This window comes from Ictalurus punctatus, chromosome 3 (genome assembly GCF_001660625.3).
Source record: "Ictalurus punctatus breed USDA103 chromosome 3, Coco_2.0, whole genome shotgun sequence".
NCBI classification, from domain to species: Eukaryota; Metazoa; Chordata; class Actinopteri; order Siluriformes; family Ictaluridae; genus Ictalurus; species Ictalurus punctatus.
The window spans coordinates 9,603,305-9,631,129 of NC_030418.2; the positions used below are offsets into that span (position 1 = coordinate 9,603,305).

The 27,825-nt window shown below is 39.8% G+C and overlaps 1 protein-coding gene across 3 annotated transcripts; it reads left to right on the forward strand.

Annotated features, from left to right (window-relative positions):
* The first annotated feature begins 104 nt into the window (after positions 1-104).
* Positions 105-27,758, forward strand: ggps1 (geranylgeranyl diphosphate synthase 1). 3 transcript variants are annotated; one of them, XM_017463426.3, is made up of 4 exons: positions 105-401; positions 14,996-15,096; positions 18,012-18,082; positions 26,835-27,758. In XM_017463426.3, exons 2-4 carry the CDS (start codon positions 15,024-15,026, stop codon positions 27,585-27,587), a joined length of 897 nt encoding a protein of 298 aa, XP_017318915.1. In that variant the 5' UTR covers positions 105-401; positions 14,996-15,023; the 3' UTR covers positions 27,588-27,758. The 3 variants fall into 3 exon arrangements, with proteins under 3 accessions (XP_017318915.1, XP_053535537.1, XP_053535538.1); XM_053679562.1 differs by lacking the exon at positions 18,012-18,082; XM_053679563.1 differs by lacking the exons at positions 105-401; positions 18,012-18,082 and adding an exon at positions 13,042-13,291.
* Positions 27,759-27,825: the final 67 nt, after the last annotated feature.

Here is a 27,825-nt window from a genome sequence, read left to right on the forward strand (position 1 = left end):
GGATTTACGTTTCCGAATTGCCTAACTTGAAAGGGTATACAGATGACATAAAATACATTTCCCACAATTCTGTGTCGATGACGCGTCAGTCTCCGCCCTCTCTAGCACTATGCGCCATGGCGTATGCGGACGCTGGAGTTACGGGAAGAACACGCAGCGGTTCTGGCAGCTGGGTAGTGTCGAGTGAATTACCCACCATCATTGCAGTTTGAAGCTTAGTTTTCTGTTATGGATACACAGATTTAAGTGATTGGTTTAATTATTGTGATCAAGTAATCAATAGTTCGTGAATACAATTAAAACATACTCTTGACTTTGGTGAGCTTACCAATGTTAGCTTGTTTAACTTAAAAAAATATCGTCAGCGGAAGCAACTGGATCTTAAATTCCACCGTTGGAAGGTGGGTGGCGCGTTTGTTTACCTCATAACACCTGAGAAATGAGCGCGTATATTTACATAGTTTTGCAGTTCCATAAACATGGCGTCACTGTTGATAGTTTTATTAACCTCTGCCACAACGTATCATTTCGGGAGATTGTATTGTTATAAAATGGTTTTAAATGGGGTCAGCCATGTCTCACATGTTGATAATGGTCCTTTGAGACGTCGTGTATTGTACTCCAGTCTGTAGTTAAATTCATTATAGATAGATAGATAGATAGATAGACTTTATTGATGGGAAATTATGTTACAGTGACAAAGAACAACAATACATTTTAAAGCAAAATGGCAGATCTACAAAAAAAAAACAGTGAATATTAAATAAAAATATGTGATAAAGGGCCAATAAAAACAGATATGCAAAATGGCAGTGAATAATATTGTGAAGTGATCTCTGTGGTGGGGAAATTAGGACGTGGGAAACAGGCTCAGACACACATAACCTCAAGTAAAACTTTTACTTTCCAGTTTTAAGCACACTAAATACACACACATAGCTATCTGCTCTCTCTTGGCGCTCATCGCTGAAACGTAAACAGACTCATTAACAGAATTCGGTGCAGGTGCGCAATTCTTACCACTCAGCTTCCGGAAGCCCTCTATTCACCAAACTGGCGCTGGACCATGCACCTGCCTCTACATACCCCCACCGTTTGACTCAGGCCAGGTAGCTGTTCTGCCTGCCGCCGACGATGATAGCTATGTACTAACACCCCTGGGGGCATCTCTGTGTGGTGCTCTATGAGGTTATTGCGACTGGGGAGAGGTTAGAACACAGTTGAAAACCTCTTTTGCAACTTGGCAACATCGGTGATTTGGGGCAGTGAGAGGTGGTCTCCAAGAGGGACTAGGGTAGATTGGTTCTCTGACTTTAGATTCACCTCTGGTCCCAGATCCTCTCTTTCTGGAATGACCGTTGCCAAAGTCACAGACACCGACTCTCTCTATGGCTTCAAGGAGGTGTAGCAAACAGGTCACCCACTGTTATTTGGAACATATAGCACTCAAACAGCTCTAGGGATTCATCGGGATCATCCTGGGGCCCCATTTGTATTAAGGTGGTGCCATCATGCTCTGGGATACCTGTTGCTCAGACCATGCTCTTGATGATCTGCCTGTACTCTGCTTGAGCCTGCTTGAGCGCTTCCAGGCACTGCTCCTTTAGTGCCTTGTGCCAGGTCTGGTGGAGGCCGGCGAGTGACTTAACCAGTTCGGTCAGCGGCGATGACTCCATGGCGGCATCCTCTTCGATTTCTCCTGGGTTTCTGCACTTGGCTCACTCTTTTTTTTTTCTTTATTGCTCGCACGCTCTCTCTCTCTCTACGCTCGTGTCGCCCCTCTTTATTCTCTTCGCTGAAACACAAACAGACTCATTAGCAGAATTTGCTGCAGGTGTACAATCCTTATCACTCAGCTCCCCTCTCCATTCAAAAAACTGGTGCTGGACCATTCCCCTTCCTAAACAAATATATACAGGTGCAGCCCAAAAAATTAGAATATTGTGGAAAAGTAAAAAAATTTTCTGTAATTTCATTCAAAAAGTGGAACTTTTACATATTCTAGATTCATTACACATAAAGTGAAATATTTCAAGGATTTTTTTGTTTTAATCTTGATGATTGTGGCTTACATCTTATGGAAATCAAAAATCCAGTATCTCAAAAGATTACAATACAGAATTTATAATACAGAAATGTCGATCTCCTGAAAAGTATGTCAATTTATGTACTCGATACTTGGGTGGGGCTCCTTTTGCACGAATTACTGCATCAGTGCAGTGTGGCATGGAGGCACCTGTGGCACTGCTGAGGTGTTATGGAAGCCCAGGTTGCTTTGATAGCAGCCTTCAGCTTGTCTGTATTGTTGGGTCTGGTGTCTCTCATAGATTCTCTATGGGGTTCAGGTCAGGCGAGTTGGCTGGCCAATCAAGCACAGTAATACCATGGTCAGAAAACCAGTTACTAGCAGTTTTGGCACTATGGGCAGGTGCAGAGTCCTGCTGGAAAAGGAAATCAGCATCTCCATAAAGCTTGTCAGCAGATAGAAGCGTGAAGTGCTCTAAAATCTCCTGATAGACACTGCATCGACTCTCAACTTGAGAAAACACAGTGGACCAACACCAGCAAATGACATGGCACCCCAAATCATCACTGACTGTTAAAACTTCACACTGGACTTCAAGCAACTTGGATTCTGTGCCTCTCCACTCTTCCTCCAGACTCTGGGACCTTTTTTTTTTTACAAATAAAATGGAAAATGTACTTTCATCTTCCCCATGATTGTGGTTGTGTGTACTGAACCAGACTGAGCGATTAAGCGATCAGGAAACCTTTGCAGGTGTTTTGAGTTAGTTAGCTGATTAGAGCTCTTCTCAGATTGACATTTCTATATTATAAATACTTTATTCTAATATTTTGAGATACTGGAGTTTTGAAAAAAAAATATTGAAAATGATTTCCTAAAACGTTCTTTATGGCAGTGGAGCTGAATGAGTCTGTTGGGAACTGAGCTTTGCTGCCTTTGTAGTGTGTCATGAAGTGGGTGGGATGGATTGTCCATGATGGAGAACAGTTTGTTCAGTGGCCTCCTACTCCTCACCGACTCAAACATTTCCAGATTTTGTCCAATGATATTTTCAGCCTTGCAAATGAGTTGATTAATCCTGCTGGCATCTCTGACACTGCTGCTGCTCCTCCAGCGGATCACAGCATAATAGATTGCGCTTTCGACCACAGACTGGTAGATCTCCAGCATCTTGGTGCATACATTGAAAGATCTGAGCTTCTTCAGAAAATAGAGTCTGCTCATCCCTTATGTACAGCATCACTGTTGGTCCTCCAGTCCAGTCTGCTGTTCAAGTGGACACCCAAGTAGTGCTCGACAGTTACAACCTCCTCACCCATGATGTTTATGGGCTTGGTTGCAGTTCTCATCCTAAAATCCACCCCCATCTCCTTGGTCTTGTTTACATTTAGGAGCAGATGATTCCTGCTGCACCACTCCACAAAGTTATCCACCAGTTCCCTATACTCTGACTCCTGCCCATATCTAATGTACCCCACCACCACAAAGTCATCAAAGAACTTCACCAGGTGGCATGATGGAAATCTGAGGTGTACAGAGTGAACAGAATGTAGACAGGATAGTCCCCTGTGGTGCTCCTGTGTTACTAATATGGTTGTCAAAAGTTTCGGTACCAAGTCGGCACTAAAAAGAAAAAAGTTGACTGTACCAGATTTTCATAAGTACCGGTAATACCGAGTACTGACACAGGTAGTCAGTCGGAAACTTTTCATGGGTGCACCGTGTAACAAGAAGATGTTGTCTGCATCCGAAACTGCATACTTACCTACTATATAGTAGCCAAAATACATGTGGTTTGAGACGCAGCCATGGTAACCTGCGGAGCAGATCACAAAGAGAACACCATCAATAACTGAAAACCAATTTGCAAACAGTATAACCAAAGTTTTGTGACGAAAGAAGGAAACACATCTAACCTAAGAAAACACCTTAAAGACTGATACCCAGATTTATGTCAGTGTTTTGTTTTGTTACTTATTTATCTTAAATGATCATTGTTAATGTGCTTTTATTGTGTAGGAGCTCGCAGACGCTCGTTTTCCGCTTTCAGTGCTGTTACGACTAAGTGTGCAAAAATTATGTGTGGCTACTTTAACCGTGCTTTCAGGAAGAGCGGCTGCTTAAACACAGTATTTATTCAAGCAGTTCAAGCAGGTGAGTTTCAAATTATGGTAGTAGTTAGATTATAAAATGTTGTCGAATAGTTTAATTCGAGTGTATTATTGCAAAAAAAATCCTTGTTTTTGCTTACTTAACCCTCTTACCTCGTATGGCCGAAAAACCGGCTTGCCTGTCTTTGATCTATTCTCGTAAGGACGAAATACTGGCTTAGTCGTCTATGCTAAGTCCCCATAAGGCTGATATAGCGGCTTTACAGTGTAAACGTTATCCCCGTAAGGCTGGTATACCAGCATTACTCTGTTATGATTCCTTACTTATTTAATTATTATTTTTTGACCCGGAAGGTTGATGACGTCACGACGTGATTACGTTATTACGCCGGCATTACGATGAAGCTTATCCAAGCTTGAATATTGGTGTAATAATAGAAGTGAACTAAAAATGCCAAAGCGAAAAGCTAATCGTGTTCCAGCTAAAGTTACACCTACAGTGCACACAGGTACATCTAAAACAGTGAAAAAAAAGTAAACATACACAGTTACACAGGCGAGAGCAAGGATTCTAGATAGTGACGGCAGTGAAAGTTCAGGCGATGTTGAAACCGAAACTGATAGTGACCCAAACGCTCCTGATTCAGACCCTGATCCATCTTCATCTTCAGCATCAACCAGTGCGACTGACACTGCAGGGGTTTGGAGTCATAACCTGACCATCTCTGTGCATTCGTGAAAGCACTACCTGCTGGTCTGATTATCACCAGAAACTTGACTTTTGGCACTAAAATGCACTTATTTATTTATTATTTACTTGAATTTATTCAAAGGCATTGACGACGCTGATGCTCGAATGGTACTTCTAAATGGGTATAAGGATTTTAGCGAGCATTTTTCGTAATTTCTCTAGTTAAGCATTGTGCTCTAAGTTTAGTAAAAACACTGAACTGGTTCATTTTCAAAGTAAGATTACACAAATACATTATTATAAGTTGTTTCAAGGCCTAAAAATGTTAAAATTAAAATGTTGATTTTGGCCCAGGAACTCAGGGTTGGCGTGCTGTTTCTCTGGGGAATATAGGGTTATGGGACATAATACTGTGGGAACTTGGGGGTAAGAGGGTTAATGTTAGCATATGTGAGTTTAACGATAATACGTTCAGGAGTCCTTATTAACCATTTAATGGTTTAACTTTTATTGGGGTAAAATACATGGGAGGGCATGATGGGGTTTATTAATTTTACACACCAGAGGCTTTTTGATGAGTGATATATCTGAAATTTATTTGTTAGAAAATAGTAGATGTGTGACTAGCACTGTTTATGTCTTTAATATCAGTCAGTCAGTCAAAAAAACATTTCTACTGTTGTCTGGATAACTCTAGTAGCTTTAATAATGATATACTTGAAGTATACAGCATGGCATTTTCTAAAATATATTTTATATTGATATTTAACTTTATTAATAAAATAGTGTGTTGTTAAATTAGCATGTTTTTGTGTTTTGCTTTGGTACAGAAATTGGTACAGAGTACCGTGGAATTATACTGGTATTAGTACTGTCTACTGAAATTTTGGAGTAGTTACTAACCACCACATTAGACAGGGAGCTCCCCAGACGCACAAACTGGGGCCTGTCTGACAGATAGTCAGCGATCCAGGAGACAGTAAACATGCACCCACCCTGAGCAGCTTCTCACTCAGTAGAAGTGGTAGGGATTGTATCAAAGGCACTGGAAAAATAAAAAATCATGATTCTCACAGTGCCATCCCTACCATCCAAATGACCGTGAGGGTGTGCAACAGATAGATGACTGCATCATCCACTCCCACATGAGGCTGACCTGTGGTCCAAGGTGGGCCAGAACCAGTCTCTCCAGTACCTTCATGACATGTGACATTAGGGCAACTGGTCTAAAGTCATTGAGGCCGAATGGAGTGGGACTGATACGATCAGGGTGAAGTTTCTCCAACTGTCTCCTAATCTGACAGATTGTCACAGTCATGCGGGGAAGGTTGCTCATGCTTGTGGAGGTTGGAGTTGGGGGGTTGTGATCAGGAGTGCTTGGCAAGGGGGAATGGGGGCAAATCAGGGGTTGATTTGGTGTCTGAGATGTAAAGACTGGTCCATTGTAGGAAGTTTAATTAATTAATCAAATTTCGATCGCGATTACGATTTTGACTGCCCACGATTACATGAACATGATTGACTGCGATACTGATGTTTAAAGTTCATCCTCTGCTCATAGAAAACTCCGCTGCATATCAAGTCAAGCGCTTCCTAAACTTACAGCCAATCATCATAGAGTGGTGCAAGGATGACGTCATTTTGTATGCCAAAATAGGTTAGCATTTTAGCCCTTAAGAGCACGCTCTAGCGCTTACACGAGAGGAAATCATGGCACTAACATGTTGCATAATGGCACTACACTCATTGTCGGGGACATTAAACGTCATAACGCCGAACAGGAAAAGTCTTTGCAGATAAACTGGTTCAGGTATGCTGTTCACAATTCCCCAAAAAAATGTGGATGAAGAATCATCCACAGAGTAAATCTGTATTATGGAAAATGTTTTTTAATCAAGTTTGGAAAAGTTGTCGGAAGCTTGGTGATGGTGACGTTGAAGTCGAGCAGCCGTGATGTAGTTTGTTTATAGCATACGGTTAGCTGTTTATTTCTGGCGATTGTATTTAGGATTCAAACTTCATAAAAGTTGTGTTCATTTGTGGAAATTATCTTGATGGACAAAACGTGTTAGTATTGTAAACTTTTGTTGGTCACAGAGCTTATTTTTTGCAATAATCCAAAAGCCTATGTGAAAATCCTATTGGGTTTTTGTCAAGGGAACCAGTGTGATGCTAACTTCCGGGTTCCTGTACAAAATGATGTCATGCCTGCACCACTCAATTGGGTGATTTGGCTGTGTCTCTCCTCCTGTAAACACTGTTATTGCCTTTTCTGCATAGGCAAACTTTAAATGAGCTTCGACATGCCTTTTCTTTACTAATGTAGTTTTGCGGGGTGAGCGTGAGCAGTGGAGTACATTGCCTATTATTTTCTCTGTGACTATGGTACTTGCTGCCTCCAAGTGTTTGAGGAGCTCTTTCTGAGTGGTCCTTGGCACTTGGGCTACTCTTCTGACTCCTTGGTCATAAATTTTGTGAGGAGCTTGCATGCGTGGCTGTTTGATGACAGAGTTATGTTACTTCCACTTGCGGATAATGGCCCCAATGGTGCTTACTTTAAGATTCAGAAGTTTTGAAATACGTCTGTATCCAATTCCATCCATATGTTTCTCAACAGTAAGGTCGCGAAGGTCTTGGGAGAACTCTTTGCTTTTACCCATCAGGAGATGTTTCTTGTGTGACACCTTAGTAATGAAAAGCCTTTTTATGTGCTAACCCAGCTGATATTAACCTCTTTTACCGGTAGCCAAAAAATGGTATTTTTGTTTGTTTTGGGGGTACCTGTGTTCAGCATTGATTTTGTTTTGTGATATCACACACCACAGTAGTGGTTGATGGCTCATATGAAAGTAGACACTTAAGACTTTAAGAATTAGCAGTTATTTCAAATATTTCTTCTTTGACCTAGCCTACCTAGGGCAATATATTCAGAATTTATTTTTATTTATTTATTTTTTTTAAATAATAAATTATTTACTTTTAACACAAATGTTATATCTTCACAGCAAATGTTGATATTAACCCCATTCCTGGTCTCAAAGATGCCCCAAGTACTTGTCCATGAACACCCAAAATATGAGGAAGTTATCTCTAACCACTAAAATTGTGTGTAAGGTTATCCAAACACAGGTAAAAAAAAAAAAAAAAACCTCTCCAAAACGGCACAAAACCTCTCTAAATGGCACAAAGCTTATACAAATGGCACAAAGCCTTTAAAAATTGCAGACTTCTAGAAATTGCAAACATTTTTTTAAGAAAAGGCACAAAATAACCTCTCCAAAAGGCACCAAACCTCTCCAAATGGCACAAAATGAAAACAAATGGCAGTAGCATGACAGTTCACACACAAAAAAGTCTGAAACATACTTATAAAACAAAATGTTTATTAAAAATTGTGCCAGAGCCCCAGGTGAATGAGCACTTGCTCTCCTAATGGCTGAAATGATAGACACACGAGTGACCCCTCTCCTCTGAATTCTCTGGGTAGATAGAGCCCTTCAACTCAATCCATAGTCTTCCTCCAACAAAAAAAAAAAAAAAAAAAAAAAAAAAAGGAGCCACTTGGTAATAACTGCTCCAGAATCTGTGATGCATTCAGGTTTTTTCGGGAACACGCCGCCGCTATAAGACGCCAATAAATCGCACACTGAGCGACAACCAGTAGAAAACTAGTGATCAGAAAAAACTGCCAAACATGAAAAAACTGCTGTATAAAGTTTTGCAGGAAGACCGCTAGATCGGAGCTGCCATTTCCTGATAGTTTCTCTGCACGGCCCTATAGCGCTGTTCTGATTGGCCTGTACCTGCTGACACACATCTCAAGACGCACGCGTAAACGTTTGGTTGTGCTGATTACGTGTTTGATTTTCTCAGCCTCTGAGTGGTCAATCATGTCGAGTTTGGGCTTGTTTGAAAGCTAGAAGTATCTACAATTGGTCCAAGTGGGTGTCAATCAGGTTAGATGCCCGAGTATAATTTAGGAGGTGGGTTGGCTGATAAAGCTGATGAACTTTATACCGATGGAAATGTGCATGATTTACAAAACCGCAAGCGAACTGGATTTTCGTCTATGTAGGTAATGCAAGGTATTAAATGTTAATACAAGTCCAATCTTTGGTTTAAATGTTATAAATTTATTGTGGCAGTTGTATACGGTGTTTTACTATCAAAAATGCTTCAGTCGTACTCTCCGATTTATCTCTGTCTCAATGTTTTTGTGGAGAGGTGTGAATTGTTTGCCCAGCAGGGAGCTCAACTCCGCCTGTTTCCTATCCCCCTGCTCACCAGCAGTTAAGCACACAGACATAAAACTGCACACACAGAAAGCTACAAGTGTCCCTACTAATCTTGTACCAGAACTTCAGCAATACAGTAATTCATTTGTTTATACTAATTGAAAATGTCCGATAAGTCGTTTTCCATTCCGCCGGCGGAATGAACACTAGTGTCGGGGCGAAAGGGGCTAATTTGCACAGACAGGAGGTATAATTACTTTCTAACTACTTACATATATCAGCTGGTTCCTTGCCTTACCATGCCTTGGAGAACTGCTTCTTCTTAGCGTGTTCAATACTTTTTTCCTTTGTCATTCCACTTTATTACACACAACGTTATTTATGGACTTTTATGTTGTGAATTGTTTATATTTACGAATTTCTTGAGTTAATACTGATGTCTGGTGAAAATGTCATGTGAATAACCTCACTGAAAATATATTCACTGATAAACAATTTTTCCGTGTTCAATAATTATTTCCCCCACTATAGATATATGGCGAGTTCAAATCCCATCAGTTAGAGACTATACTTTCTACTCTTTTAGACATCAGACACCAGACACATTCTAGAATAAATTACATCCTATGTTCTAGTGAGCTTGGGATATGTTTTGAGAGCATCAAAACACTTCCTGCTGTACTATCTGATCATAACCCGCTGTTGACAAAGTTTACTTACTACTGACATGAAAGATCTCCCAGATGGCAATTTAATATATCTCTTTTAGAAGATACCAGGTTTTTAACAGACTTTAGAAGCAATTTGAAAGATTTTCTAAATATAAACCTTAATAGTGTGGACTATCACATGATGTTTTGGATTGTTATAAAAGGCTATATTCGAGATTTCGTTGTCTCTTTTTCATCCTCTTTAAATAAAATAAGGAAGTCATAAATTGAGGAACTAGAACAAATTAGTCTCTCCCAAGAGATAGTGTTGGAAAAGAAATACTCAGGATCTGTTGAAAATGTATTGAAGATCTCCAGATCCAAGATAAATTATCTGCTTAGAAGAAAAGCTGAATTTACTATGCATAGAGTTCGACAGAATTATTACCATGAAAGTCCAAGACCTAGCAAGTTACTGGCATTACAACTTAGACGGGGCGAATCCAGGGCTCTTATCGACATCGTTCATTCTCCTAGTAACCAATCCTAGAGAAATTAATAAGCCCTTTGCAGATCTTTTTAAGGATCTTTATAAGCCAAAGGACAGCATGGACATGGTTGAGTGTCATAAATTTTTACATGACATAGATCTACCACAATTAACGCTAAGTGAATCAGAGTAAATGAACCGACCTATAACACTCGAAGAACTGTATACAGCATTATAAACTGTAAAGAAGGGTAAAGTAGATGGGCCAGATGGGATCCCACCAGAATTAATCCCACATTTAATTAATTCTGCATGGGACATACTAGGACCAATTATGCACACCGTGATAAACACAGCAATTGTAAAGGGAAAACTTGAAAAACAAATGTATACGACTCTAATTTCTTTAATACCAGAAAAGACAAGGACCATACAATATGCTCAAATTTTAGACCAATTTCATTGATAAATTCAGATTTATGCCAAGGTTTTAGCCCTACATCTTGAAAAACATATCTGTAATTTAATTCATAGTGACCAATCTGGCTTTATTCCACATCGTTAGCTGCAGACAATGTACTCCATTTGTTACATGTAATCAGCGAATGCAAAGATAAAAATATTCCTTGTGCAGTTTTATCCTTAGATGCAGACAAAGCCTTTGACAGATTAAATTGGGATTATTTATGGTGGATGCTAGAAAAATTTGGGTTTGATGAGAAATTCATTAAAATGGTTAGAATTATTTATGATAATCCATTAGCAATCATAGCAACAAATGGCTTACACTCACAAACTTTTTATATTCTGAGAGGAACAAGGCAAGGATGCCCCCTTTCACCAATGTTATTTGCACCCTCCCTCGAACCTTTAGCACAAAAAATAAGACAGGAACAGATTTGTTCCATTTCAAAAAGGGTACCCAAAATGCAATATCTCTTTATGCAGATAACATTTTATTGTATTTTATTGTATTATCTGGCTACAGGTCAATTGGTCCAAATCATCTCTTGTACAAATCAAATAACCTACCTGGGGATTGATTTACAATCTTCTCTAAAAGGTATTGTGTATATATAAACTATGAGAAAATCTTTCAAAAGTTAAAAAAAGACATTGATGGATGGAGGACACTTCCTGCTTCGCTAAAATCCAGAGTCTCGACTATGAAAATCAATATATTACCTCGGGTAAATTTTCTCAGTGCCATGATCCCATTGCCACCCCTCTCAAAATGGTGGAAAAGACCCGATTCTTTAATCTGCACCTTCCTTTGGAATGGAAAACAACCCATGTTAAAATTGGCCGTGCTGCAACGCACTAAAATGGAGGGAGGTCTCTCCCTTCCTAATTTTGAGTTATAACACGAAGCATTTCAACTACGTACAGCCAAGACATGGTTTGAGTCTTTGGTTTCACCTTGTAAAGAAATAGAAGAAGCAATTGTCAGACCAATTAGAGTTCAGGCTATACTTTTTTCATGTACTTTCTGTACATTGTGAATAATCTTTGGTCCTATTGTGACATACACCATCAGCACTTTCAGAGCAGTGGAGAAACTGTTAGGTTACAACAGCAAATGGCACCTACAGACTCCTTTATGGGCAACAGGAATATTAAATGTGGTTCTGGACCATTCACATCAGAACAGTGGTCAAAGTGGGGAATAAGGTCTCTTGCTGATATGTGGGATGATAATGGTATGCTCTGTTTGCAAAATATTGTTGCAACTTAGAATGTGCCTGTGTCATCCTTCTTTTTGTTCCTGCAGTTGCGCTCAGCCCTCAGAGCATATGGAGTCCCATAGGTGTCACTATTTCCCCTCGCGCAAAGCACTGCAGCTCACAGCGCGCGCTGAAAAACCTGGAAGTGTGCACTCGCACTTCGGGTTTCAGAACGCGCTGCAAGGTCCACCTCTTTACGCAAGGGGAAATCGTGACAATGGGGAACAGCTCTCGAAGTGCACCCAGTCTACAGCTGGTTCTTTAATCCTTCACAACAGATAGTGTCAGCTGTATATCCTTACCTTCTTGAAGTTAAACAAAAGTGACTACCACTGTGTACAATCTGGAAAAGGGAGATATCTGTAGGTCAAATTGATTGAGAGAGGGTTTGGAGTAATATTTTCTGTGCATTAAAAAACACCAATGAATTCATTTTAAGTTCTGCCACATGTTATACTGGACACCAAAGAAGCATTTTCGCATTGAACTATATCCAACTCCCCACTGTGTTTGTCCATATTAAGAAGTGGGAATATTTATGCATATGGTGTGGGAATGTGAGAAGGTTTTCATCTACATTGTCTGATATGATAGGAAAACAACTCCCAATGCTACCAGCTGCTCTATTTATTAATGACTATTCAAGTTTAGGTTTAACAGAGAGACAAAGGAAGATTTCGCTAGCAGGTCTAACATCTGCCAAAAGATAATCGCGTAAAGATAGCTTCCTTCTCATATTCTATCTGTGCGACACTGGTTACTTCAGTTTCGTGACATAAAAATGCTAGAACTTACAACAGCCAGAATAAATATGGCCAGAGCTTCAACTCTTGAGTCATGGAAAGCTACTGCAGATGAACTGACTTCAAGATGGTAGAAATTGGATATAATTTGAACTTGTGCACCTCTGTTATTTGTATTTACTTTACTTACCCTAAGGTTTACATGCTGCAATCTGCATGGGTTTTTTTTTCTTTTCTTCTGTTTTTACAATTATTCTCTATGGCATACTTTCATGTATCATTTAAATCAATTTCATTTAAGGCATTTGTTGTAGTTGTAATTTTTGTAAGGATCACTGCCTCTGTGAGACCTCTTGTTTCTGCTCAGATCTCAGCATGTCTGGCAGACATCTCATCATGGATGGCAGCTCATCAGCTGAAGCTTCATCCCTGTAAAATTGAACTACCGTTCATTTCAGGATCTTGTGATCTCGCTGGACAACTCTCTGATCCCACCTTCGGTTATTGCACACAACCTTGGGATAATCATGGACAGTCAACTGACAATTTTCCTTTCACATTGCTAATCTGACATGCTCATGTCGATTTCTCTTTTACAACACCCACCATGCTGCACCGTTGGTATGTTGTTTTTTTGTAAGACGCATGCCTTTTTTAATTATGTAATTTTTATACCTTTTGGAATTGGTCTCATCAGACCATATTTTGCCAAATGGTTTGGGTGATATAGTCGAGCTTGGATGTTTGGGTTTTTTTTGTGCGAAAGGGCTTCCATCTATCCATCCTATCCCATAGCCCAGATGTGTACAATATGAGAGATTGTTATCACACACATCTCCTGATCAATACCTTTCAACAAGTGAAATATCATGCACACTTTGTACTCTCTTTGCAGACCATGGCGTCAGCAGTTGGATGAATCGAAGTAGATGTGAAGAGAATTCTATACACACAGCTGAGCTTTCTTTGGCGTTAATCAGAATAATTTCATTGTTGACAGCTATATGATAATTATTTTTGAAAATGAGATTGAATGTGATTGGTTCATTCTAAACACAGCCATATCCCCAATTATATAAAAGGGTATGCACCCTTATGCAACCAGATTGTTGTAAAAAAAAAAAAAAAACAAAAAAAAAAAAAAAAAAACCTATTTTTCCTTAAAAGGTTTCAGATTGTTTTTCACTTAATATTTATACATTGTAATTTCACATTGAGGGTGGGAAAAGTTCTGATATTATTAATCTTGGTTTAATTTTTTTACATCCCAAAAACCTGTGTTACGACCTAGTCCAGGTTGAGCCACACAGAGTAATCAGCTCACGGTTCAAAGGGAAAGACCTCTAAATAAGGGAAGCCAGGAACAACAGACACAAACAGAATTCAATTAAGTTTTGGTATATTGTACAAATTGGCAAGTATATATACAACTGTACTAGAACACCAGGCGTATCTTCAGGGTGGGCCAAGGCCAAAATAATAAACAAAAGAGAGCTTTTTTACCTAAAGGAAAACCAACAAAAAAAATACAAATGTACTTCCCTATCTCTCATCAAAAAACAGAGACAAAAAGAACCCCACTCCCAAAAGAAATATCAGCCACACCACTACTGTCAGTAAACCGAGTGAAACATATATACAGTGTACAGGGATAACCAAACTCGGTCATAAACGGGCAAAAGTCACAACCAGAGCAGCAGTCAGAACCAAGAATACTATAATCACAAGGGCAAGCAAGATGAACCAAACACAATCTCCTGACACCAAATCGCACGGAACCACTTCCAACATCCTTTCTTTTTTTCTCCGCTTCTCCCTCTCTTTTCCTCTTCCTCTTTAAATATGGTCACCTTTTAGTGATGTCATCGTCGGAAGCAGGAGCAAGGCAGTCTAGGGCAGGATGGAAACTGGGAGGGAGTTCTGCACACAAAACAATACACACAAATGAAGACCCAACTTCCCATCCCAAAGATTAGCGGATTGTAACACCTGCCATTTTAACAGATGTGTGTAGACATCGTATATAATCCAGATTAACAGCCATTTACCCTGATCCTCAAACCACCATCTTACTTGTATCTCCCAAATATCAGTAATACTGCATTTTATACAGTATGGTGATCTGCGTCATCGTACCGCATTGATGCATTTTAATAGTTTGCTCCTGTATTGAAAAGGCATCTAACATATGCTGCTTGTCAGGTTGTGTCCTTAAAGTTTGTCAGTCTGTAGATGTAAAGGAAAATTTTAATTGTAACAGATTAACTTCTGCCAGATGAATAGTGTTTGTTCTGCTGTTTATACCTAGTTTTGTTTCCATTGCAGATTTTAATTATTGTAGAAGTTGCAAGGGATGGACAATCTTGAGGGAAAAGCTACTGAAAGGATTCTACTAGAACCATACAATTACCTGCTGCAGCTGCCAGGTAAACCATTTTTACACTTTTTCTATCAGACAGCATGATATTGAACAATACAATAGACCTCAGGGGTTGGTAACCAGTAGTCAGCTAATCTATTTATTACTCATTTAAGCATCTAATCCATTAGTAATTTACTCCTTGAAATTCACAGTGCAAACAAGCATGCCAGTACTGCAACTTAAGATAACTGTGCTGCCTTTCTAGCTACCCATTGCTTTTTCAAAATGGCAAATGCATTTGACTAATCAATTGTCTGCACTATTTGCTATCTCTGTGCATGTGTATGTGCAGAATATAATTCCCCCTATAGAGTGTTTCATTCTTAATGTTTTATGGTAAAAATTTTAATAAGAATATTTAGAATTAACATGAAAAAACATGTATCCTGAATGTCTAAATAATTAAAGTTATTATTATATGTTTCGTAAATGTTAACTGTGTGTGTGTGTGTGTGTGTGTGTGTGTGTATACATACATCAAAGTTACTCAACTCCCATTGCAAATCAGGCTATTGTCAAAATGTACAGACTTTCAGCTGTTTGCAATGAACAAATCAAACAAAAGCAGTTGAAATAGTTCAACACAAAGAATGCTTCAATTGGTTTCCCCAAATTGAACTGAAAATGCATCTTATAATGACTTCTCCAATCTCAGAATTATGTGCCAACTGGGTCTGTGTGAAAATGTATTTGACCTTGAAGTTACTATTTCCCCAAATATATGAAACTGCATTCATAATAGGGTTCAGCTGGACTAGATACAACCAGGTCTGATTACTGCAAACTCTGCTGAATCAAATCAACACTCATATAGAACTTTTTCAACAGCATGAAGTTGATTAAAAGGTCTTACCCAGTAAAATATTATGACAAAATTGAAAGAAATTCCAGAACTTTTGAGGAAGAAGGTGATTGAAATACATCAGTCTGGGAAGGGTTCCAAAGCTTTTTAAAAGGCTCTGGGACTCCAAAGAACCACAGTGAGAGCTATTAGCTCCAAATGGAAATAACTCAGCACAGTCGTGAAGTAGTGACTGACCTTCCAAAATTCCTCCAAGAGCACAGCTAATACTCATCCAGATAATCACAAAAGAGCCATGGACAACATCAAATGACTCTCTTGCTTCAATAAAGGTCACTGTTCATGACTTCACTATCAGAAAGACACTGGGCAAAAATGGCATCCATGGAATAATGATGAGGTGAAAACCACTGCTAACCCAGAAGAACATTAAGGCTTGTCAGAATTTTGCCAAAACACACCTTGATGATCCTCAAACCATTTGGGAGAATGTTCTGTGGATTGATGAGTCGAAAATGGAACTGTTTGGAAGACAGTGGTCCCGTTACATCTGGTGTAAACCAAACACCGAATTCCACAAAAAGAACATCATACCTACGGTCAAGCATGGTGGTGAAAGTGTGATGGTGTGGGGATGCTTTGCTGCTTCAGGGTCAGGGCAACTTCCAATAATTGAGGGAAACATGAATTCTGCTCCATACCAGAAAATCCTAAAAGAAAATATCCGGTCTTCAGTCCGTAAGTTGAAACTCAAGTGCAACTGGGTTATGCAGCAAGACAATGATCCAAAGCATAGGAGTAAGTCCTAGTCCTAGAAGTAAGTGAAGGACTGATCTCCAGTTATTGGAAGCATTTCGCATTTCACATTAAACATCAGTAAGTAAATATCAATAAGTGAAAACTGAAATTGTGATGTGATATATATTTATCTTTTGATCTCAAACCCAAATGTCTGCTGTGTATAGCAAAAACAAAGATATTGGCCTTGCTGTTCCAGCACTTTCAGAGGGGATTATGTTTGTGTTAACATGGTTTTTGAAGAGAACTTATGACAGCAACTTACCCCACAAGTCCCGCTGTCACTGCTAGTCACTGCTCCTCAGTAGTAATGGGTGATTTCATAGCATTATATAAAACTTTGTATTCATCATTATAATTTAGCACCAACAACCTAAATTTGAGACTTCAGTCTCTATGTGTTTTTCACCATTCTGATTTATTTATTTTTAGTCAAATAATATTGTTTTGAGAACAGCAATACTACACCTAGTATTGGTATCAAAGTTTGGTATTCTGATAATCCTAGTTACTGTAACAGACACGTGGCAGTGGAAATTTAACTAAAAGGAAGCTTATAGTATTGTTGGGGTACTGCACCACAGTGTAATGTAGCAGAGGAAAAGTGATAATTCAACGCTATACATATACAAGCTCAAAACAATCAAACAAGATAAAAATTTCAGTATTATATCAGCTAGAACGGATTACCAATATTGAAAAGGAAATATTGATTTTGGTTTATGCTTATGACTAATTAAATACCTAGAGAAATTGGTTCTGTCTGTTTATTTGGCAGAAACTTTGTTTTATTTTATTATAGTGTCTTTTCCCAGGATTCTCCATCTTTGTGTGTGTGTTAAATCTTGATGTTTGAGTTGAGAAAGAACGTGACTTGGGGTGTTACCAAATGTCCCATCCCTAATGCCTTTATAATATACAGTACAGTATATGGGCTGGTGAAATGCCTGGGGCTTGTTGGTGTTCTGTCCTACATAATAGGATAGAGTGTGATCAAATAGTGTGATAAGGAAATTTCAGCCCCATATTCAAGGCTTAAGTCAAAGAATTGCCAAACACAGTTAGGGAGTTGGACTAACTTGAAGATGGCAGACTTGCTCAAAATTTAAGGACATTATTGTAAGTACATAAATTAAACTGGATCTGAAGCACAATGGCACAGTCAAAGATCAGCTGTTCAGCCACCAATTCCATTTGTTTGCTGCACAAGTTGTTACATAGCCAATACCAAACTGAAAGGGCACTGTTTTCACAATGGATAACACATGGAAATTGTATGTTACTTTCATTAATGTAATTTGTTCTTACTAAATTCCCAGGGAAACAAGTCCGAACTAAACTGTCCCAAGCTTTCAATCACTGGCTCAATGTACCTGAGGATAAACTTCAGGTAAGAGCATGTGTATCTTAAAATAATAATAATGCTGTGTCTTTAGAGATATTAGTATATGAATTTGAAAAAGCAGAAAAAAAGGTGTTATTTTATTTAAGTAACATTTTCTAGTGTTCTCCATCTTTGTGTGTGATGTTATGATCTGATATTTATTATGATGTATATTGCAGTGCTCTCTGATTAATTAAAACACTGTCCTTTTCAAAGGAAAATACAACAAGGAAAAACTTCTAATACATAATAAGAAAACCTTGGGAGAATCTGAAGACTGGAGTAGTAAAAAACTTATTCTGGTATTGGGTGTAGACTATTTTAGGATTTGAGGCGCATTTTTTGTTGTTGTTTTGTCTACTTCCATCTGATCATTTTGAACTGCAATATCATGATTAATTACAGGTATATGAAAGCTGACCACAATTGCTTTCACTGAACCTGCAAACTAATGACATCAGCTTGATACTGTTTCAGTTTATGCTCATTTCTAATAAATCAGACATTTCCTCTTCTATAGTTATTTTATTCGCTTCTAAATAGAAATATAGCTAGTATACAAATGTCATTTCTGTAGGACCATGGTGCAACTCATAACAGTATAGTAGTACAGTACACAAGTCTACATAAAGTGCAAATACACAACTGTGTGAGGTGGGTGCAAGACAATAATTACACATAACATGTTCTGTGGGAAACCTAATGCAAGAATGGGCCACAATGAATCTATCAGCAATACTGGCAGCAGTGTTAACAGCAAAAAAGAGTGTCATAAAAAGAAAGTGTCTAATGCATCATTGTAAAGTGTGGTGGGCAGTAGTATTGAGTCATACTGGCTTAGGGCTTTGACTAGCCCAGGTGAATGTTGAGAGGCAGCAAAGTGTTGAGTAATCTGACTGCTTCAGGGAAGAAACTGTGCCTGGTGGTGGTAGCATGGATACTCCTGTACCTTCTGCCAGATGGCAGGAGCATGAAGAGTCTCTGTGAAGGGTGGGAGGGCTAGTCTGGATGCTCTCTATCTGTAGAAGGAAGTGAGGATAGGAGGGGGAGGTTGGGTCTCTTCAGACTCCATAGGAAATGAAGGTGCTGCTGGCCTTCTTGGCTAGGTAGGTGGTGTTGAGTGTCCAGGAGTGGTCATGTGCATGTCAGGGGCCACATAACCAAAAAAAAATTTTGCTAAAAAGAGGCTAATGCCTCTTAATTAAACTGTAGCGGTCTGATTCACAGCAGTTTCAAAGCACATGTAGCTCCTTAAGATTCTCACCCTGAACTAACACACACCAAAAAGGGTGCAACATTTAGACTATGGCACCAGCACCATAAAACAAACAAGGGGAATTACATAAAGATAATTATCACAAGAACTACACAACTTTTGAAGTAAAATCTTTGGCATTGGTCTTCTGTCTTTTTTCATTTTCAGTCGCTTTTCAGAGGTATGACTGTCAAAAGACTTAAAATAAGGTCGACAACATTAGCAGTGTTGGCCATGTTGTACTAAAATGCAGCTAAGCTTCTAGCTGAAGAAAATAGTGACTGCTAGCTTGCAGTCAGTAGACTTATAAACAACTAAACAACAGAAATGAACACAAATAATTAAACAGAACTTTCCCTCTTTTCCCCCTTGCTTTTAAATCGTTTATGAATGACTGCCCATTTTAATTTTGCAATTCACGGGGCAGCAATTGCTTGAATGGTGATTTATTATTATTCTTAATGAAAAACACAACAACAACAAAACAGTACAATGACCAACTTACTTATATTAAACATAGAACTTTTGAAATAAATTTTTTTGCCATCGTCTTGTCAGTCAGCTCACCTCACTCTTGTTGCATAATAAATTAAATCTGATCTGTGCTGTGATTCTGACTCATTCGGCTTATGCTGAATTGAGCAGATGTGTTAAGTTTTTAATTGTAGTGTCCGTTCTCTAACTGAACTAAATGAATTTTACTACTATAAAAAAGCAAAAAGACAGTGGGGGCGGTGACGCAGTGTTCAGGTGATGCAGCGGAACACCATATAACACCGGGAACACCTATCGCAGCAAGCCTAATGCATTGTCAAATAAACGTTGAGGGTTTTTTTTCCCCATGCAGAACCCATGCACTCCCATTCGTCCCCACAATGGACTACGTATAAAAAAATTCTTGTTGTGCATGAAAATCCCAGGAGATCACTACTTATAGCATTGCACTGCTGCCACACGATTGGCTAATTAGATCATTACATGAATGAGCAGGTGTACAGGTGTTCCTAATAAAGTGCTTGGTAAATATGTCTTCAGTTATGTGTCTGTGATGATCTACTATTTGTACTTCTTACTTGAGGTCAGCTTAGAACAACTTGCAACTTAATTAATCTTTAATTTTTTTTTTTTTTATTAAGTTTAAGCTGCAGTATCGCACATTTTTAGTTAAAAATGAACGAAGATCAATTATTGAGCAAGTACATAAAAAAATCAGTGTTCAAAACTGTTACCATACCTTACCCCGATTCGCAACGGTAAGGTTAAAATAATGATTTACATCAGCCGTGGTTAGACACAGCACCTGGTCAGTGCATCTTGAAGGGAGGCATCACTGTCACAGGCGGTTGGTGTTGTCCTGTAGTTGCTGATGGCCTGAATGCCCTGCCACATGAGCCACATGTCACTGCTATCTGTGCAGTGACTGGATTTTCTGGGCGTGTGCATGCTTTGCTTCTCAGATGGCTTGGGACAGTTTGGCTCTCGCTGTTCATTAGGGCCGCCTTGTCACCTGCCCTGAAGGCGGAGTCTCGGGTACTCAGCAGTGCACACACTTCCTCAGTCATCCACGGCTTCTGGTTGGAGCGTGTGGTGATGGTCTTGGAGACAGTGACATCATCAATGCACTTGCTGATGCAGCTGGTCACTGATGCCATGTATTCCTCCAAGTTGGTGGAGTCGCTGTTGGTTGCAGCCTCCCATGTGCTCAAAACAGTCTTGAAGAGCAGAGATGGCCAGGTTTTCCACCTGCTTCAAAACTGTTTGGCGCATCTGACAAGCGGTCTGTATGTTGGGATTAGCATAAAGGGATATGGTCTGAGTAGCAGACATGGGGACGGGGTTCTGCCCAGTACACACCGGGGATGTTTGTGTAAACAAGATCCAGCGTCTTTGCCCCTCTCGTTGAAAATTCCACACGTTGGTGGAATTTAAGGAGCTCTTATTTGAGATTTGCATGGTTGAAATCTCTGGTGATGATAACAAGTCCATCAGGGTGTCTGTTTTGCAGTTTGCTAATAGCCCCATACAATTCACAGAGCGCCTCCTTAGCATTAGCGCTGTGGGGGAATGTATATTCCGGTTATAAGAACAGCGGAGAATTCCCGTGGTAAATAAAATGGTCTGCATCTAACAGTCACAAACTCCATCAGCGATGAATAGTAACTAGAGACTAGCAACGAGTACTTGCACTATTCATTGCTGATGTAAACACACAAGCCACGTCCACGAGCCTTACCGCACAGAGTTTGAAACATCAGAATGAAGAAAATGTGTGATCTGTGACTTTGGCATGGTTGTTGGTGCCAGAAGCGCTGGTATGAGTATTTCAGTGAGTGCTGATGTCTTGGGATTTTCACACACAGCAGGCTCTAGAGTTCACAAAAAATTAAAACTTGAGTGAGCATTGAGTGAAATGACTTGTTGATAAGAGCAGTCAAAGAAAAATGGCCAGATATCTGACCTACCAGGATGTACAGTATCTCAGAAAAGTGAGTACACCCCTCACATTTTTGTAAATATTTGATTATATCATTTCATGTGACAACACTGAAGAAATGATACTTTGCTACAATGTAAAGTAGTGAGTGTACAGCTTGTGTAACAGTGTAAATTTGCTGTCCCCTCAAAATAACTCAACACACAGCCATTAATGTCTAAACCGCTAGCAACAAAAGTGAGTACACCCCTAAGTGAAAATGTCCAAATTGGGCCCAAATTGTCAATATTTTGTGTGATCACCATTATTTTCCAGCACTGCCTTAACCCTCTTGGGCATGGAGTTCACCAAAGCTTCACAGGTTGCCACTGGAGTCCTCTTCCACTCCTCCATGACGACGTCACGGAGCTGGTGGATGTTAGAGAGCTTGTGCTCCTCCACCTTCCATTTGAGGATGCCCCACAGATGCTCAATAGGGTTTAGTCCATCACTTTCACCCTCAGCTTCTTTAGCAAGGCAGTGGTCGTCTTGGAGGTGTGTTTGGGGTCGTTATCATGCTGGAATACTGCCCTGCTGCCCAGTCTCCGAAGGGAGGGGATCATGCTCTGCTTCAGTATGTCACAGTACATGTTGGCATTCATGGTTCCCTCAATGAACTGTAGCTCCCCGGTGCCGGTAGCACTCGTGCAGCCCCAGACCATGACACTCCCACCACCATGCTTGACTGTAGGCAAGACACAATTGTCTTTGTACTCCTCACCTGGTTGCCACCACATACGCTTGACACCATCTGAACCAAATAAGTTTATCTTGATCTCATCAGACCACAGGACATGGTTCCAGTAATCCATGTCCTTAGTCTGCTTGTCTTCAGCAAACTGTTTGCGGGCTTTCTTGTGCATCATCTTTAGAAGAGGCTTCCTTCTGGGACGACAGCCATGCAGACCAATTTGATGCAGTGTGCAGCTCATGGTCTGAGCACTGACAGGCTGACCCCCCACCCCTTCAACCTCTGCAGCAATATTGGCAGCACTCATGCGTCTATTTCCCAAAGACAGCCTCTGGATATGGCGCTGATCACGTGCACTCAACTTCTTTGGTTGAACATGGCGAGGCCTGTTCTGAGTGGAACCTGTCCTGTTAAACCGCTGTATGGTCTTGGCCGCCGTGCTGCAGCTCCTTTTTTTGTTTTTTTTGCAAAGATTTCAACAAATTTCTTTCATGTTGTCATTATGGGGTATTGTTTGTAGAATTTTGAGGAAAATAATTAATTTAATCAATTTTGGAATAAGGCTGTAACATAACAAAATGTGAAAAAAGTGAAGCGCTGTGAATACTTTCCGGATGCACTGTATAATGACTATCTGCAACTGTGGTGAGCAGAAAAGCATCTCAGTATGCACAACACATCGAACCTTGAGGTGGATGGACTACAGCAGCAGAACACATTGGGTTCCACTCTAAGCCAAGAATGGGAGTCTGAGGTTATCATGAGCAGATGTCCACTCAAACTGGACAGTTGAAGACTAGAAAAAAAAATCACCTGGTCTTTTGATGCATTCAAATCATGTCGGAAAGATCATATTTACGAGTTGAATGTATGTGAATGCCACCATAAAGTCGTAATTATGAATGGGAAACTCTGGATTTTCTTTGAGATCCCTGTTTTCACGTTTTCAAGGTATGTCAATAAGAAAACATGGTGGAATCAGTGGATTCAGCATCTGTAGTTTATGGTAAAATCGTTGCTAAATGTTTATTCGTCTCAGACGCTGATTTCATTGTTTGGTATATGCAGCAAGTTAATGAAATACATTGTAAAACATGTTGCATTCCATTCGTCCTGCATTCTGAAAACATTTGCATAAGAATAATGTAAATTGGGACGAAGGACGCGTCTCGTTATCCATGACATTGTTAAATCAATCAGTGGGACACCTGTGCTTGCTTCTTTTTACATTCACGTCTGTCAGTTGCCATGCAATCAATGGGGTGTGCTGTTCCGGCTCTTAGCCACTCACTGAACAGAGCAGACACAGAGAGAGGTGAGAGTGCAGCGGGAAAGCAAAACCTCGCACTTGCAGGACAGTACTGGCGACATTTGGAAAGTTGCTAAGGTTTGTCCAAAAAGTCGTTAGATTTGTAGCTAGGCACCTTTGGGTTGTTTTTTTTGTTTGTTTGTTTGTTTGTTTGTTTGTTTGTTTTTAAAGTCGCTAAAGGGGTCTGAAAAGTCACTAAGTTGGCAACACTGGTCTGCCCTGACAGCTAGATAACAGACATGCTAAGCGCCGCCTCTCCCCAGCAAAAAGAAAATACAGAGGGAGAGGAAACATGGGATTTTTAATTTATGCACATTTTATTTGAAAAGCAATAAAATACACAGAGTATACAGATGATGCCCTGTCTGTTTTTTTCTTGAAAAACTTCACAACCCCCTTCCAAGCTCTCCATGCCCCCCTGGTTAAGAACCACTGAGAGATGAATGTGAATGAGCCTGCATTCACAGTAGCGACAGACAGACAGCTATTCATTTTCTATGTTCATGTTCAATAGGGAGCCATGATTTAAAAAATAGCGGCCCACAACAAGAGATACAAGTTGAGATTCTCTCAATTTTATTCAAATTATATATAACACACTAAAGCGAAAACTCAAACAGACTCAAATGATTACTTGGGCCAATCATATAACACGTGATGCAACAGTTTTTCATTCCCCTTCTCCAAACTTTAGTTCTTACGTGCAATTGGGTCCTATGCACTCTTTGACTCAAAAAATGGAAGAAAACATTTATAACTATATTTTTTTTCTTATTCTGTCATACAACCTTACATTATAGACATTACCAAGAAAAATACGGAAGTAGTAGAGATCCGTGGTGGATTGTTTATAGCTAGTTTGTTTATAGCTAGCTTGTGCTGCTAATCTATGAATAGCAAATATGAAGCCTTTCACATAACATGTAATTCAAACAGCCAATTTTCACACTGATTAGTACGTTACTTAATTTGCATTTAACTCGTTAGATGAAGATATATGGATATATATAGTCATATTGTAGTGCCTCTGCTGAATGTGTGCTCTGCAAATCTGCTAACTAAACGAATGCTGCATTTGTGGAGCCTTGTAAGAGGTCCTTTGCAACTTGTAATAACTGCCTCAAGTTGATGTTATAATTTCAAGTTGAGGGGGTGTTTTTGGGGTTTTTTGTTTGCTTGTTTGTTTTTAAAACATTTGTAAGCAGGGAATTGGAAGTTGCGACATCACCTCAAATGATTAGACTCTAGGTTGCAACTTACAACCTCCAACCAGTAAAACCCAAAGAAAACACCCCCTGAACATTAAATTGTATGGTCAATTTGAGGTTGAGATCTTCTCGACTACTAGCTCTTGCCCGTTTATGGAAGGACATCAGATCAATATGGCTGCTCAAATCATCAGCATTATACAAATTAACACTTCTTACCTTTTAAATGAGTCATGTTATACACTTGAATATTCATGGAGTTATCTAATCAGCCAATCATATGGCAGCAGCACAATGCAAAAAATCATGCAGATACAAGTCAAGAACTTCATGTTCACATCAAACATCAGAATGAAGAAAAAGTGTGATCTGTGATTTTGATAGTGGCATGGATGTTAGTACCAGATGTGCTGGCTGGTTTTAGTATTTCAAAAACTGCTGAGCTCCTGGGATTTTCATGCAGAACAGTCACTAGAGTTTACACAGAATGGTGCATAAAAACAAAAGACATTGAGTGAGTGATAGTTCTGTGGGTGGAAACACCTTGTTGCTAAAAGAAGTCAGAGGAAAATGGCCAGATTGGTTTGAACTGCCAGGAAGGATACAGTAACTCATATAATCACTCTTTCCCACCATGGTGAGCAGAAAAGCATCTCAGCATGCACATAACATTGAACCTTGAGGTGTGGATGTCCACAATAGCAGAAGACCACATCAGGTTTCACTTCTGTCAGCCAAGAACAAGAATCTGAGGCCATCATGGGCACAGGCTCATCAAAACTGGGTACTTGAAGATTAGAAGAAGAAAAAAAAATCAATGAGTCTGTGCCCATGATAGCCTTAGATTCTTGTTTTTGGCTGACAGGAGTGAAACCTGATGTGGTCTTCTGCTGCTGTAGCCCATCCACATCAAGGTTTGCTGTGTTGTGCATTCTGAGATACTTTTCTGCATCAGTTGTAACAGTTGTGAAGAGTGCTTATTTGAGTTAGTATAGACTTCCTGTCAGCTCAAACCAGTCTGGTCATTCTCCTCTGATCTCTCTCAACAAGTTGTTTCAGCATGCAGATCCTCTGCTCACAGGATTTTTTGTTTTTGTTTTTTGCACCATTCTGTGTAAACTTCCAGAGACGGCTGTATGTGAAAATCCCAGGAGATCAGCAGTTTCTTAAATGCTCAAACAAGCCCATCTGTTGCCAACAACCATACCACGGCTGAAGTCACAGAGATCACATTTTTTCCCATTCTCATGTTTGATGTGAACATTAACTGAAGCTCTTGACCTGTATCTGCATGATTTTATTCATTGGGCTGCTGCTACATGACTGGCTGATTGGATAATTGCATAAATGAGTAGGTGGTGTAGGTGTTTCTGTTAAAGTGACCAGTGAGTGCATATGCAAGTGTTTAGATCAATCAGTATATGCATATTCACTTGAACACTAACTATACAGTTCCCTGTTTGAGGAGGAAATTATACACCACTCATCACAACTAGGTGGCTAGCTTCTTGCTAAGAAAAGATTAACATGCAGGCATCCATGTGTCCCCCCCCCCCACCCAATCTGTTGAACATGCCAAGGTGGCCACTATCCTTTGTTCTCTGAGCTAAATTTCCACTTTCTATATTCTTATATTTTATTTTATTTTATTCTATTATGTTTTCCCTTTGATATACTGGTCTCTCTCTGTTGTTTATTATTGGGTATTTGCAAAAGTAGTGTTAAAAAAAAATATACACATGTACTTCTGTTTAAATCAAAGTAATCAAAGATGTCAGATTGATGAACCTAAGTCCTAGTTTATGTCTCTCTTCTCTTGCAGGTAATCATTGAGGTAACAGAAATGTTGCACAATGCCAGTCTCTTAATCGATGACATCGAGGACAGCTCCAAGTTGCGGCGTGGTTTCCCTGTAGCTCACAGCATCTATGGCGTGCCATCCGTTATAAACTCTGCAAACTATGTCTACTTCCTGGGCCTAGAGAAGGTGCTGACACTGGAACACCCTGAGGCTGTGCACGTGTTCACTTGCCAGCTCCTGGAGCTGCACCGTGGGCAGGGCCTGGATATCCATTGGCGTGACACCTACACTTGCCCAAGTGAAGCAGAGTACTGTGGAATGGTACTGCGTAAGACTGGCGGATTATTCGGCCTAGCAGTGGGCCTCATGCAGCTCTTCTCAGAATGGCGCTGTGACCTGAAGCCTCTACTAGACACACTCGGGCTCTTGTTCCAGATACGTGACGACTATGCCAATCTCTGCTCACGTGAATATGGTGCAAACAAGAGCTTCTGTGAAGACCTGACAGAGGGCAAATTCTCCTTTCCCACCATTCACGCCATCCGTACACAGCTCCATAGCACACAGGTGCAGAACATCCTACGTCAGCGCACTGAAGATGAAGATGTTAAGCGTTACTGTGTGGATTATTTGGAGAAGGTGGGCTCCTTTGCGTATACCAGGCAGAAGCTGCATGAGCTAGAGAAAGAGGCATACAGGCTGATTGCAGAATTAGGGGGGAACCCAGAGCTGGAGGGACTTATAGAACATCTCAGCCACATTTACAAGGAATGAGAGGAAGCATCTTCTTCTAATCACAGTTTTCAGATAAATACTCTCCAAAGAAGAGATCTGTGTCACTCCAGAATTTCTTATCCTTCTCTCTGGACTCCTCTCCCTTCATTTGTCTCTGTCACCTCATGTTCATTTTGGCAAAAGTGAGATTAAATGGTTTTCAATATTGCATTTCTTTCCCCTAACTAATTCACCAATTTTTATAAATGAGTAAATCACCTCAGTTTTGAGATACATT

Bases quoted from the DNA above. Each gene is read 5' to 3' on its own strand.
- ggps1 (XM_017463426.3), top strand. From the start codon at position 15,024: ATGGACAATCTTGAGGGAAAAGCTACTGAAAGGATTCTACTAGAACCA. The intron at 15,097-18,011 runs GTAAACCATTTT...CTAAATTCCCAG, and splicing joins TTACCTGCTGCAGCTGCCAG to GGAAACAAGTCCGAACTAAA. The intron at 18,083-26,834 runs GTAAGAGCATGT...CTTCTCTTGCAG, and splicing joins TACCTGAGGATAAACTTCAG to GTAATCATTGAGGTAACAGA.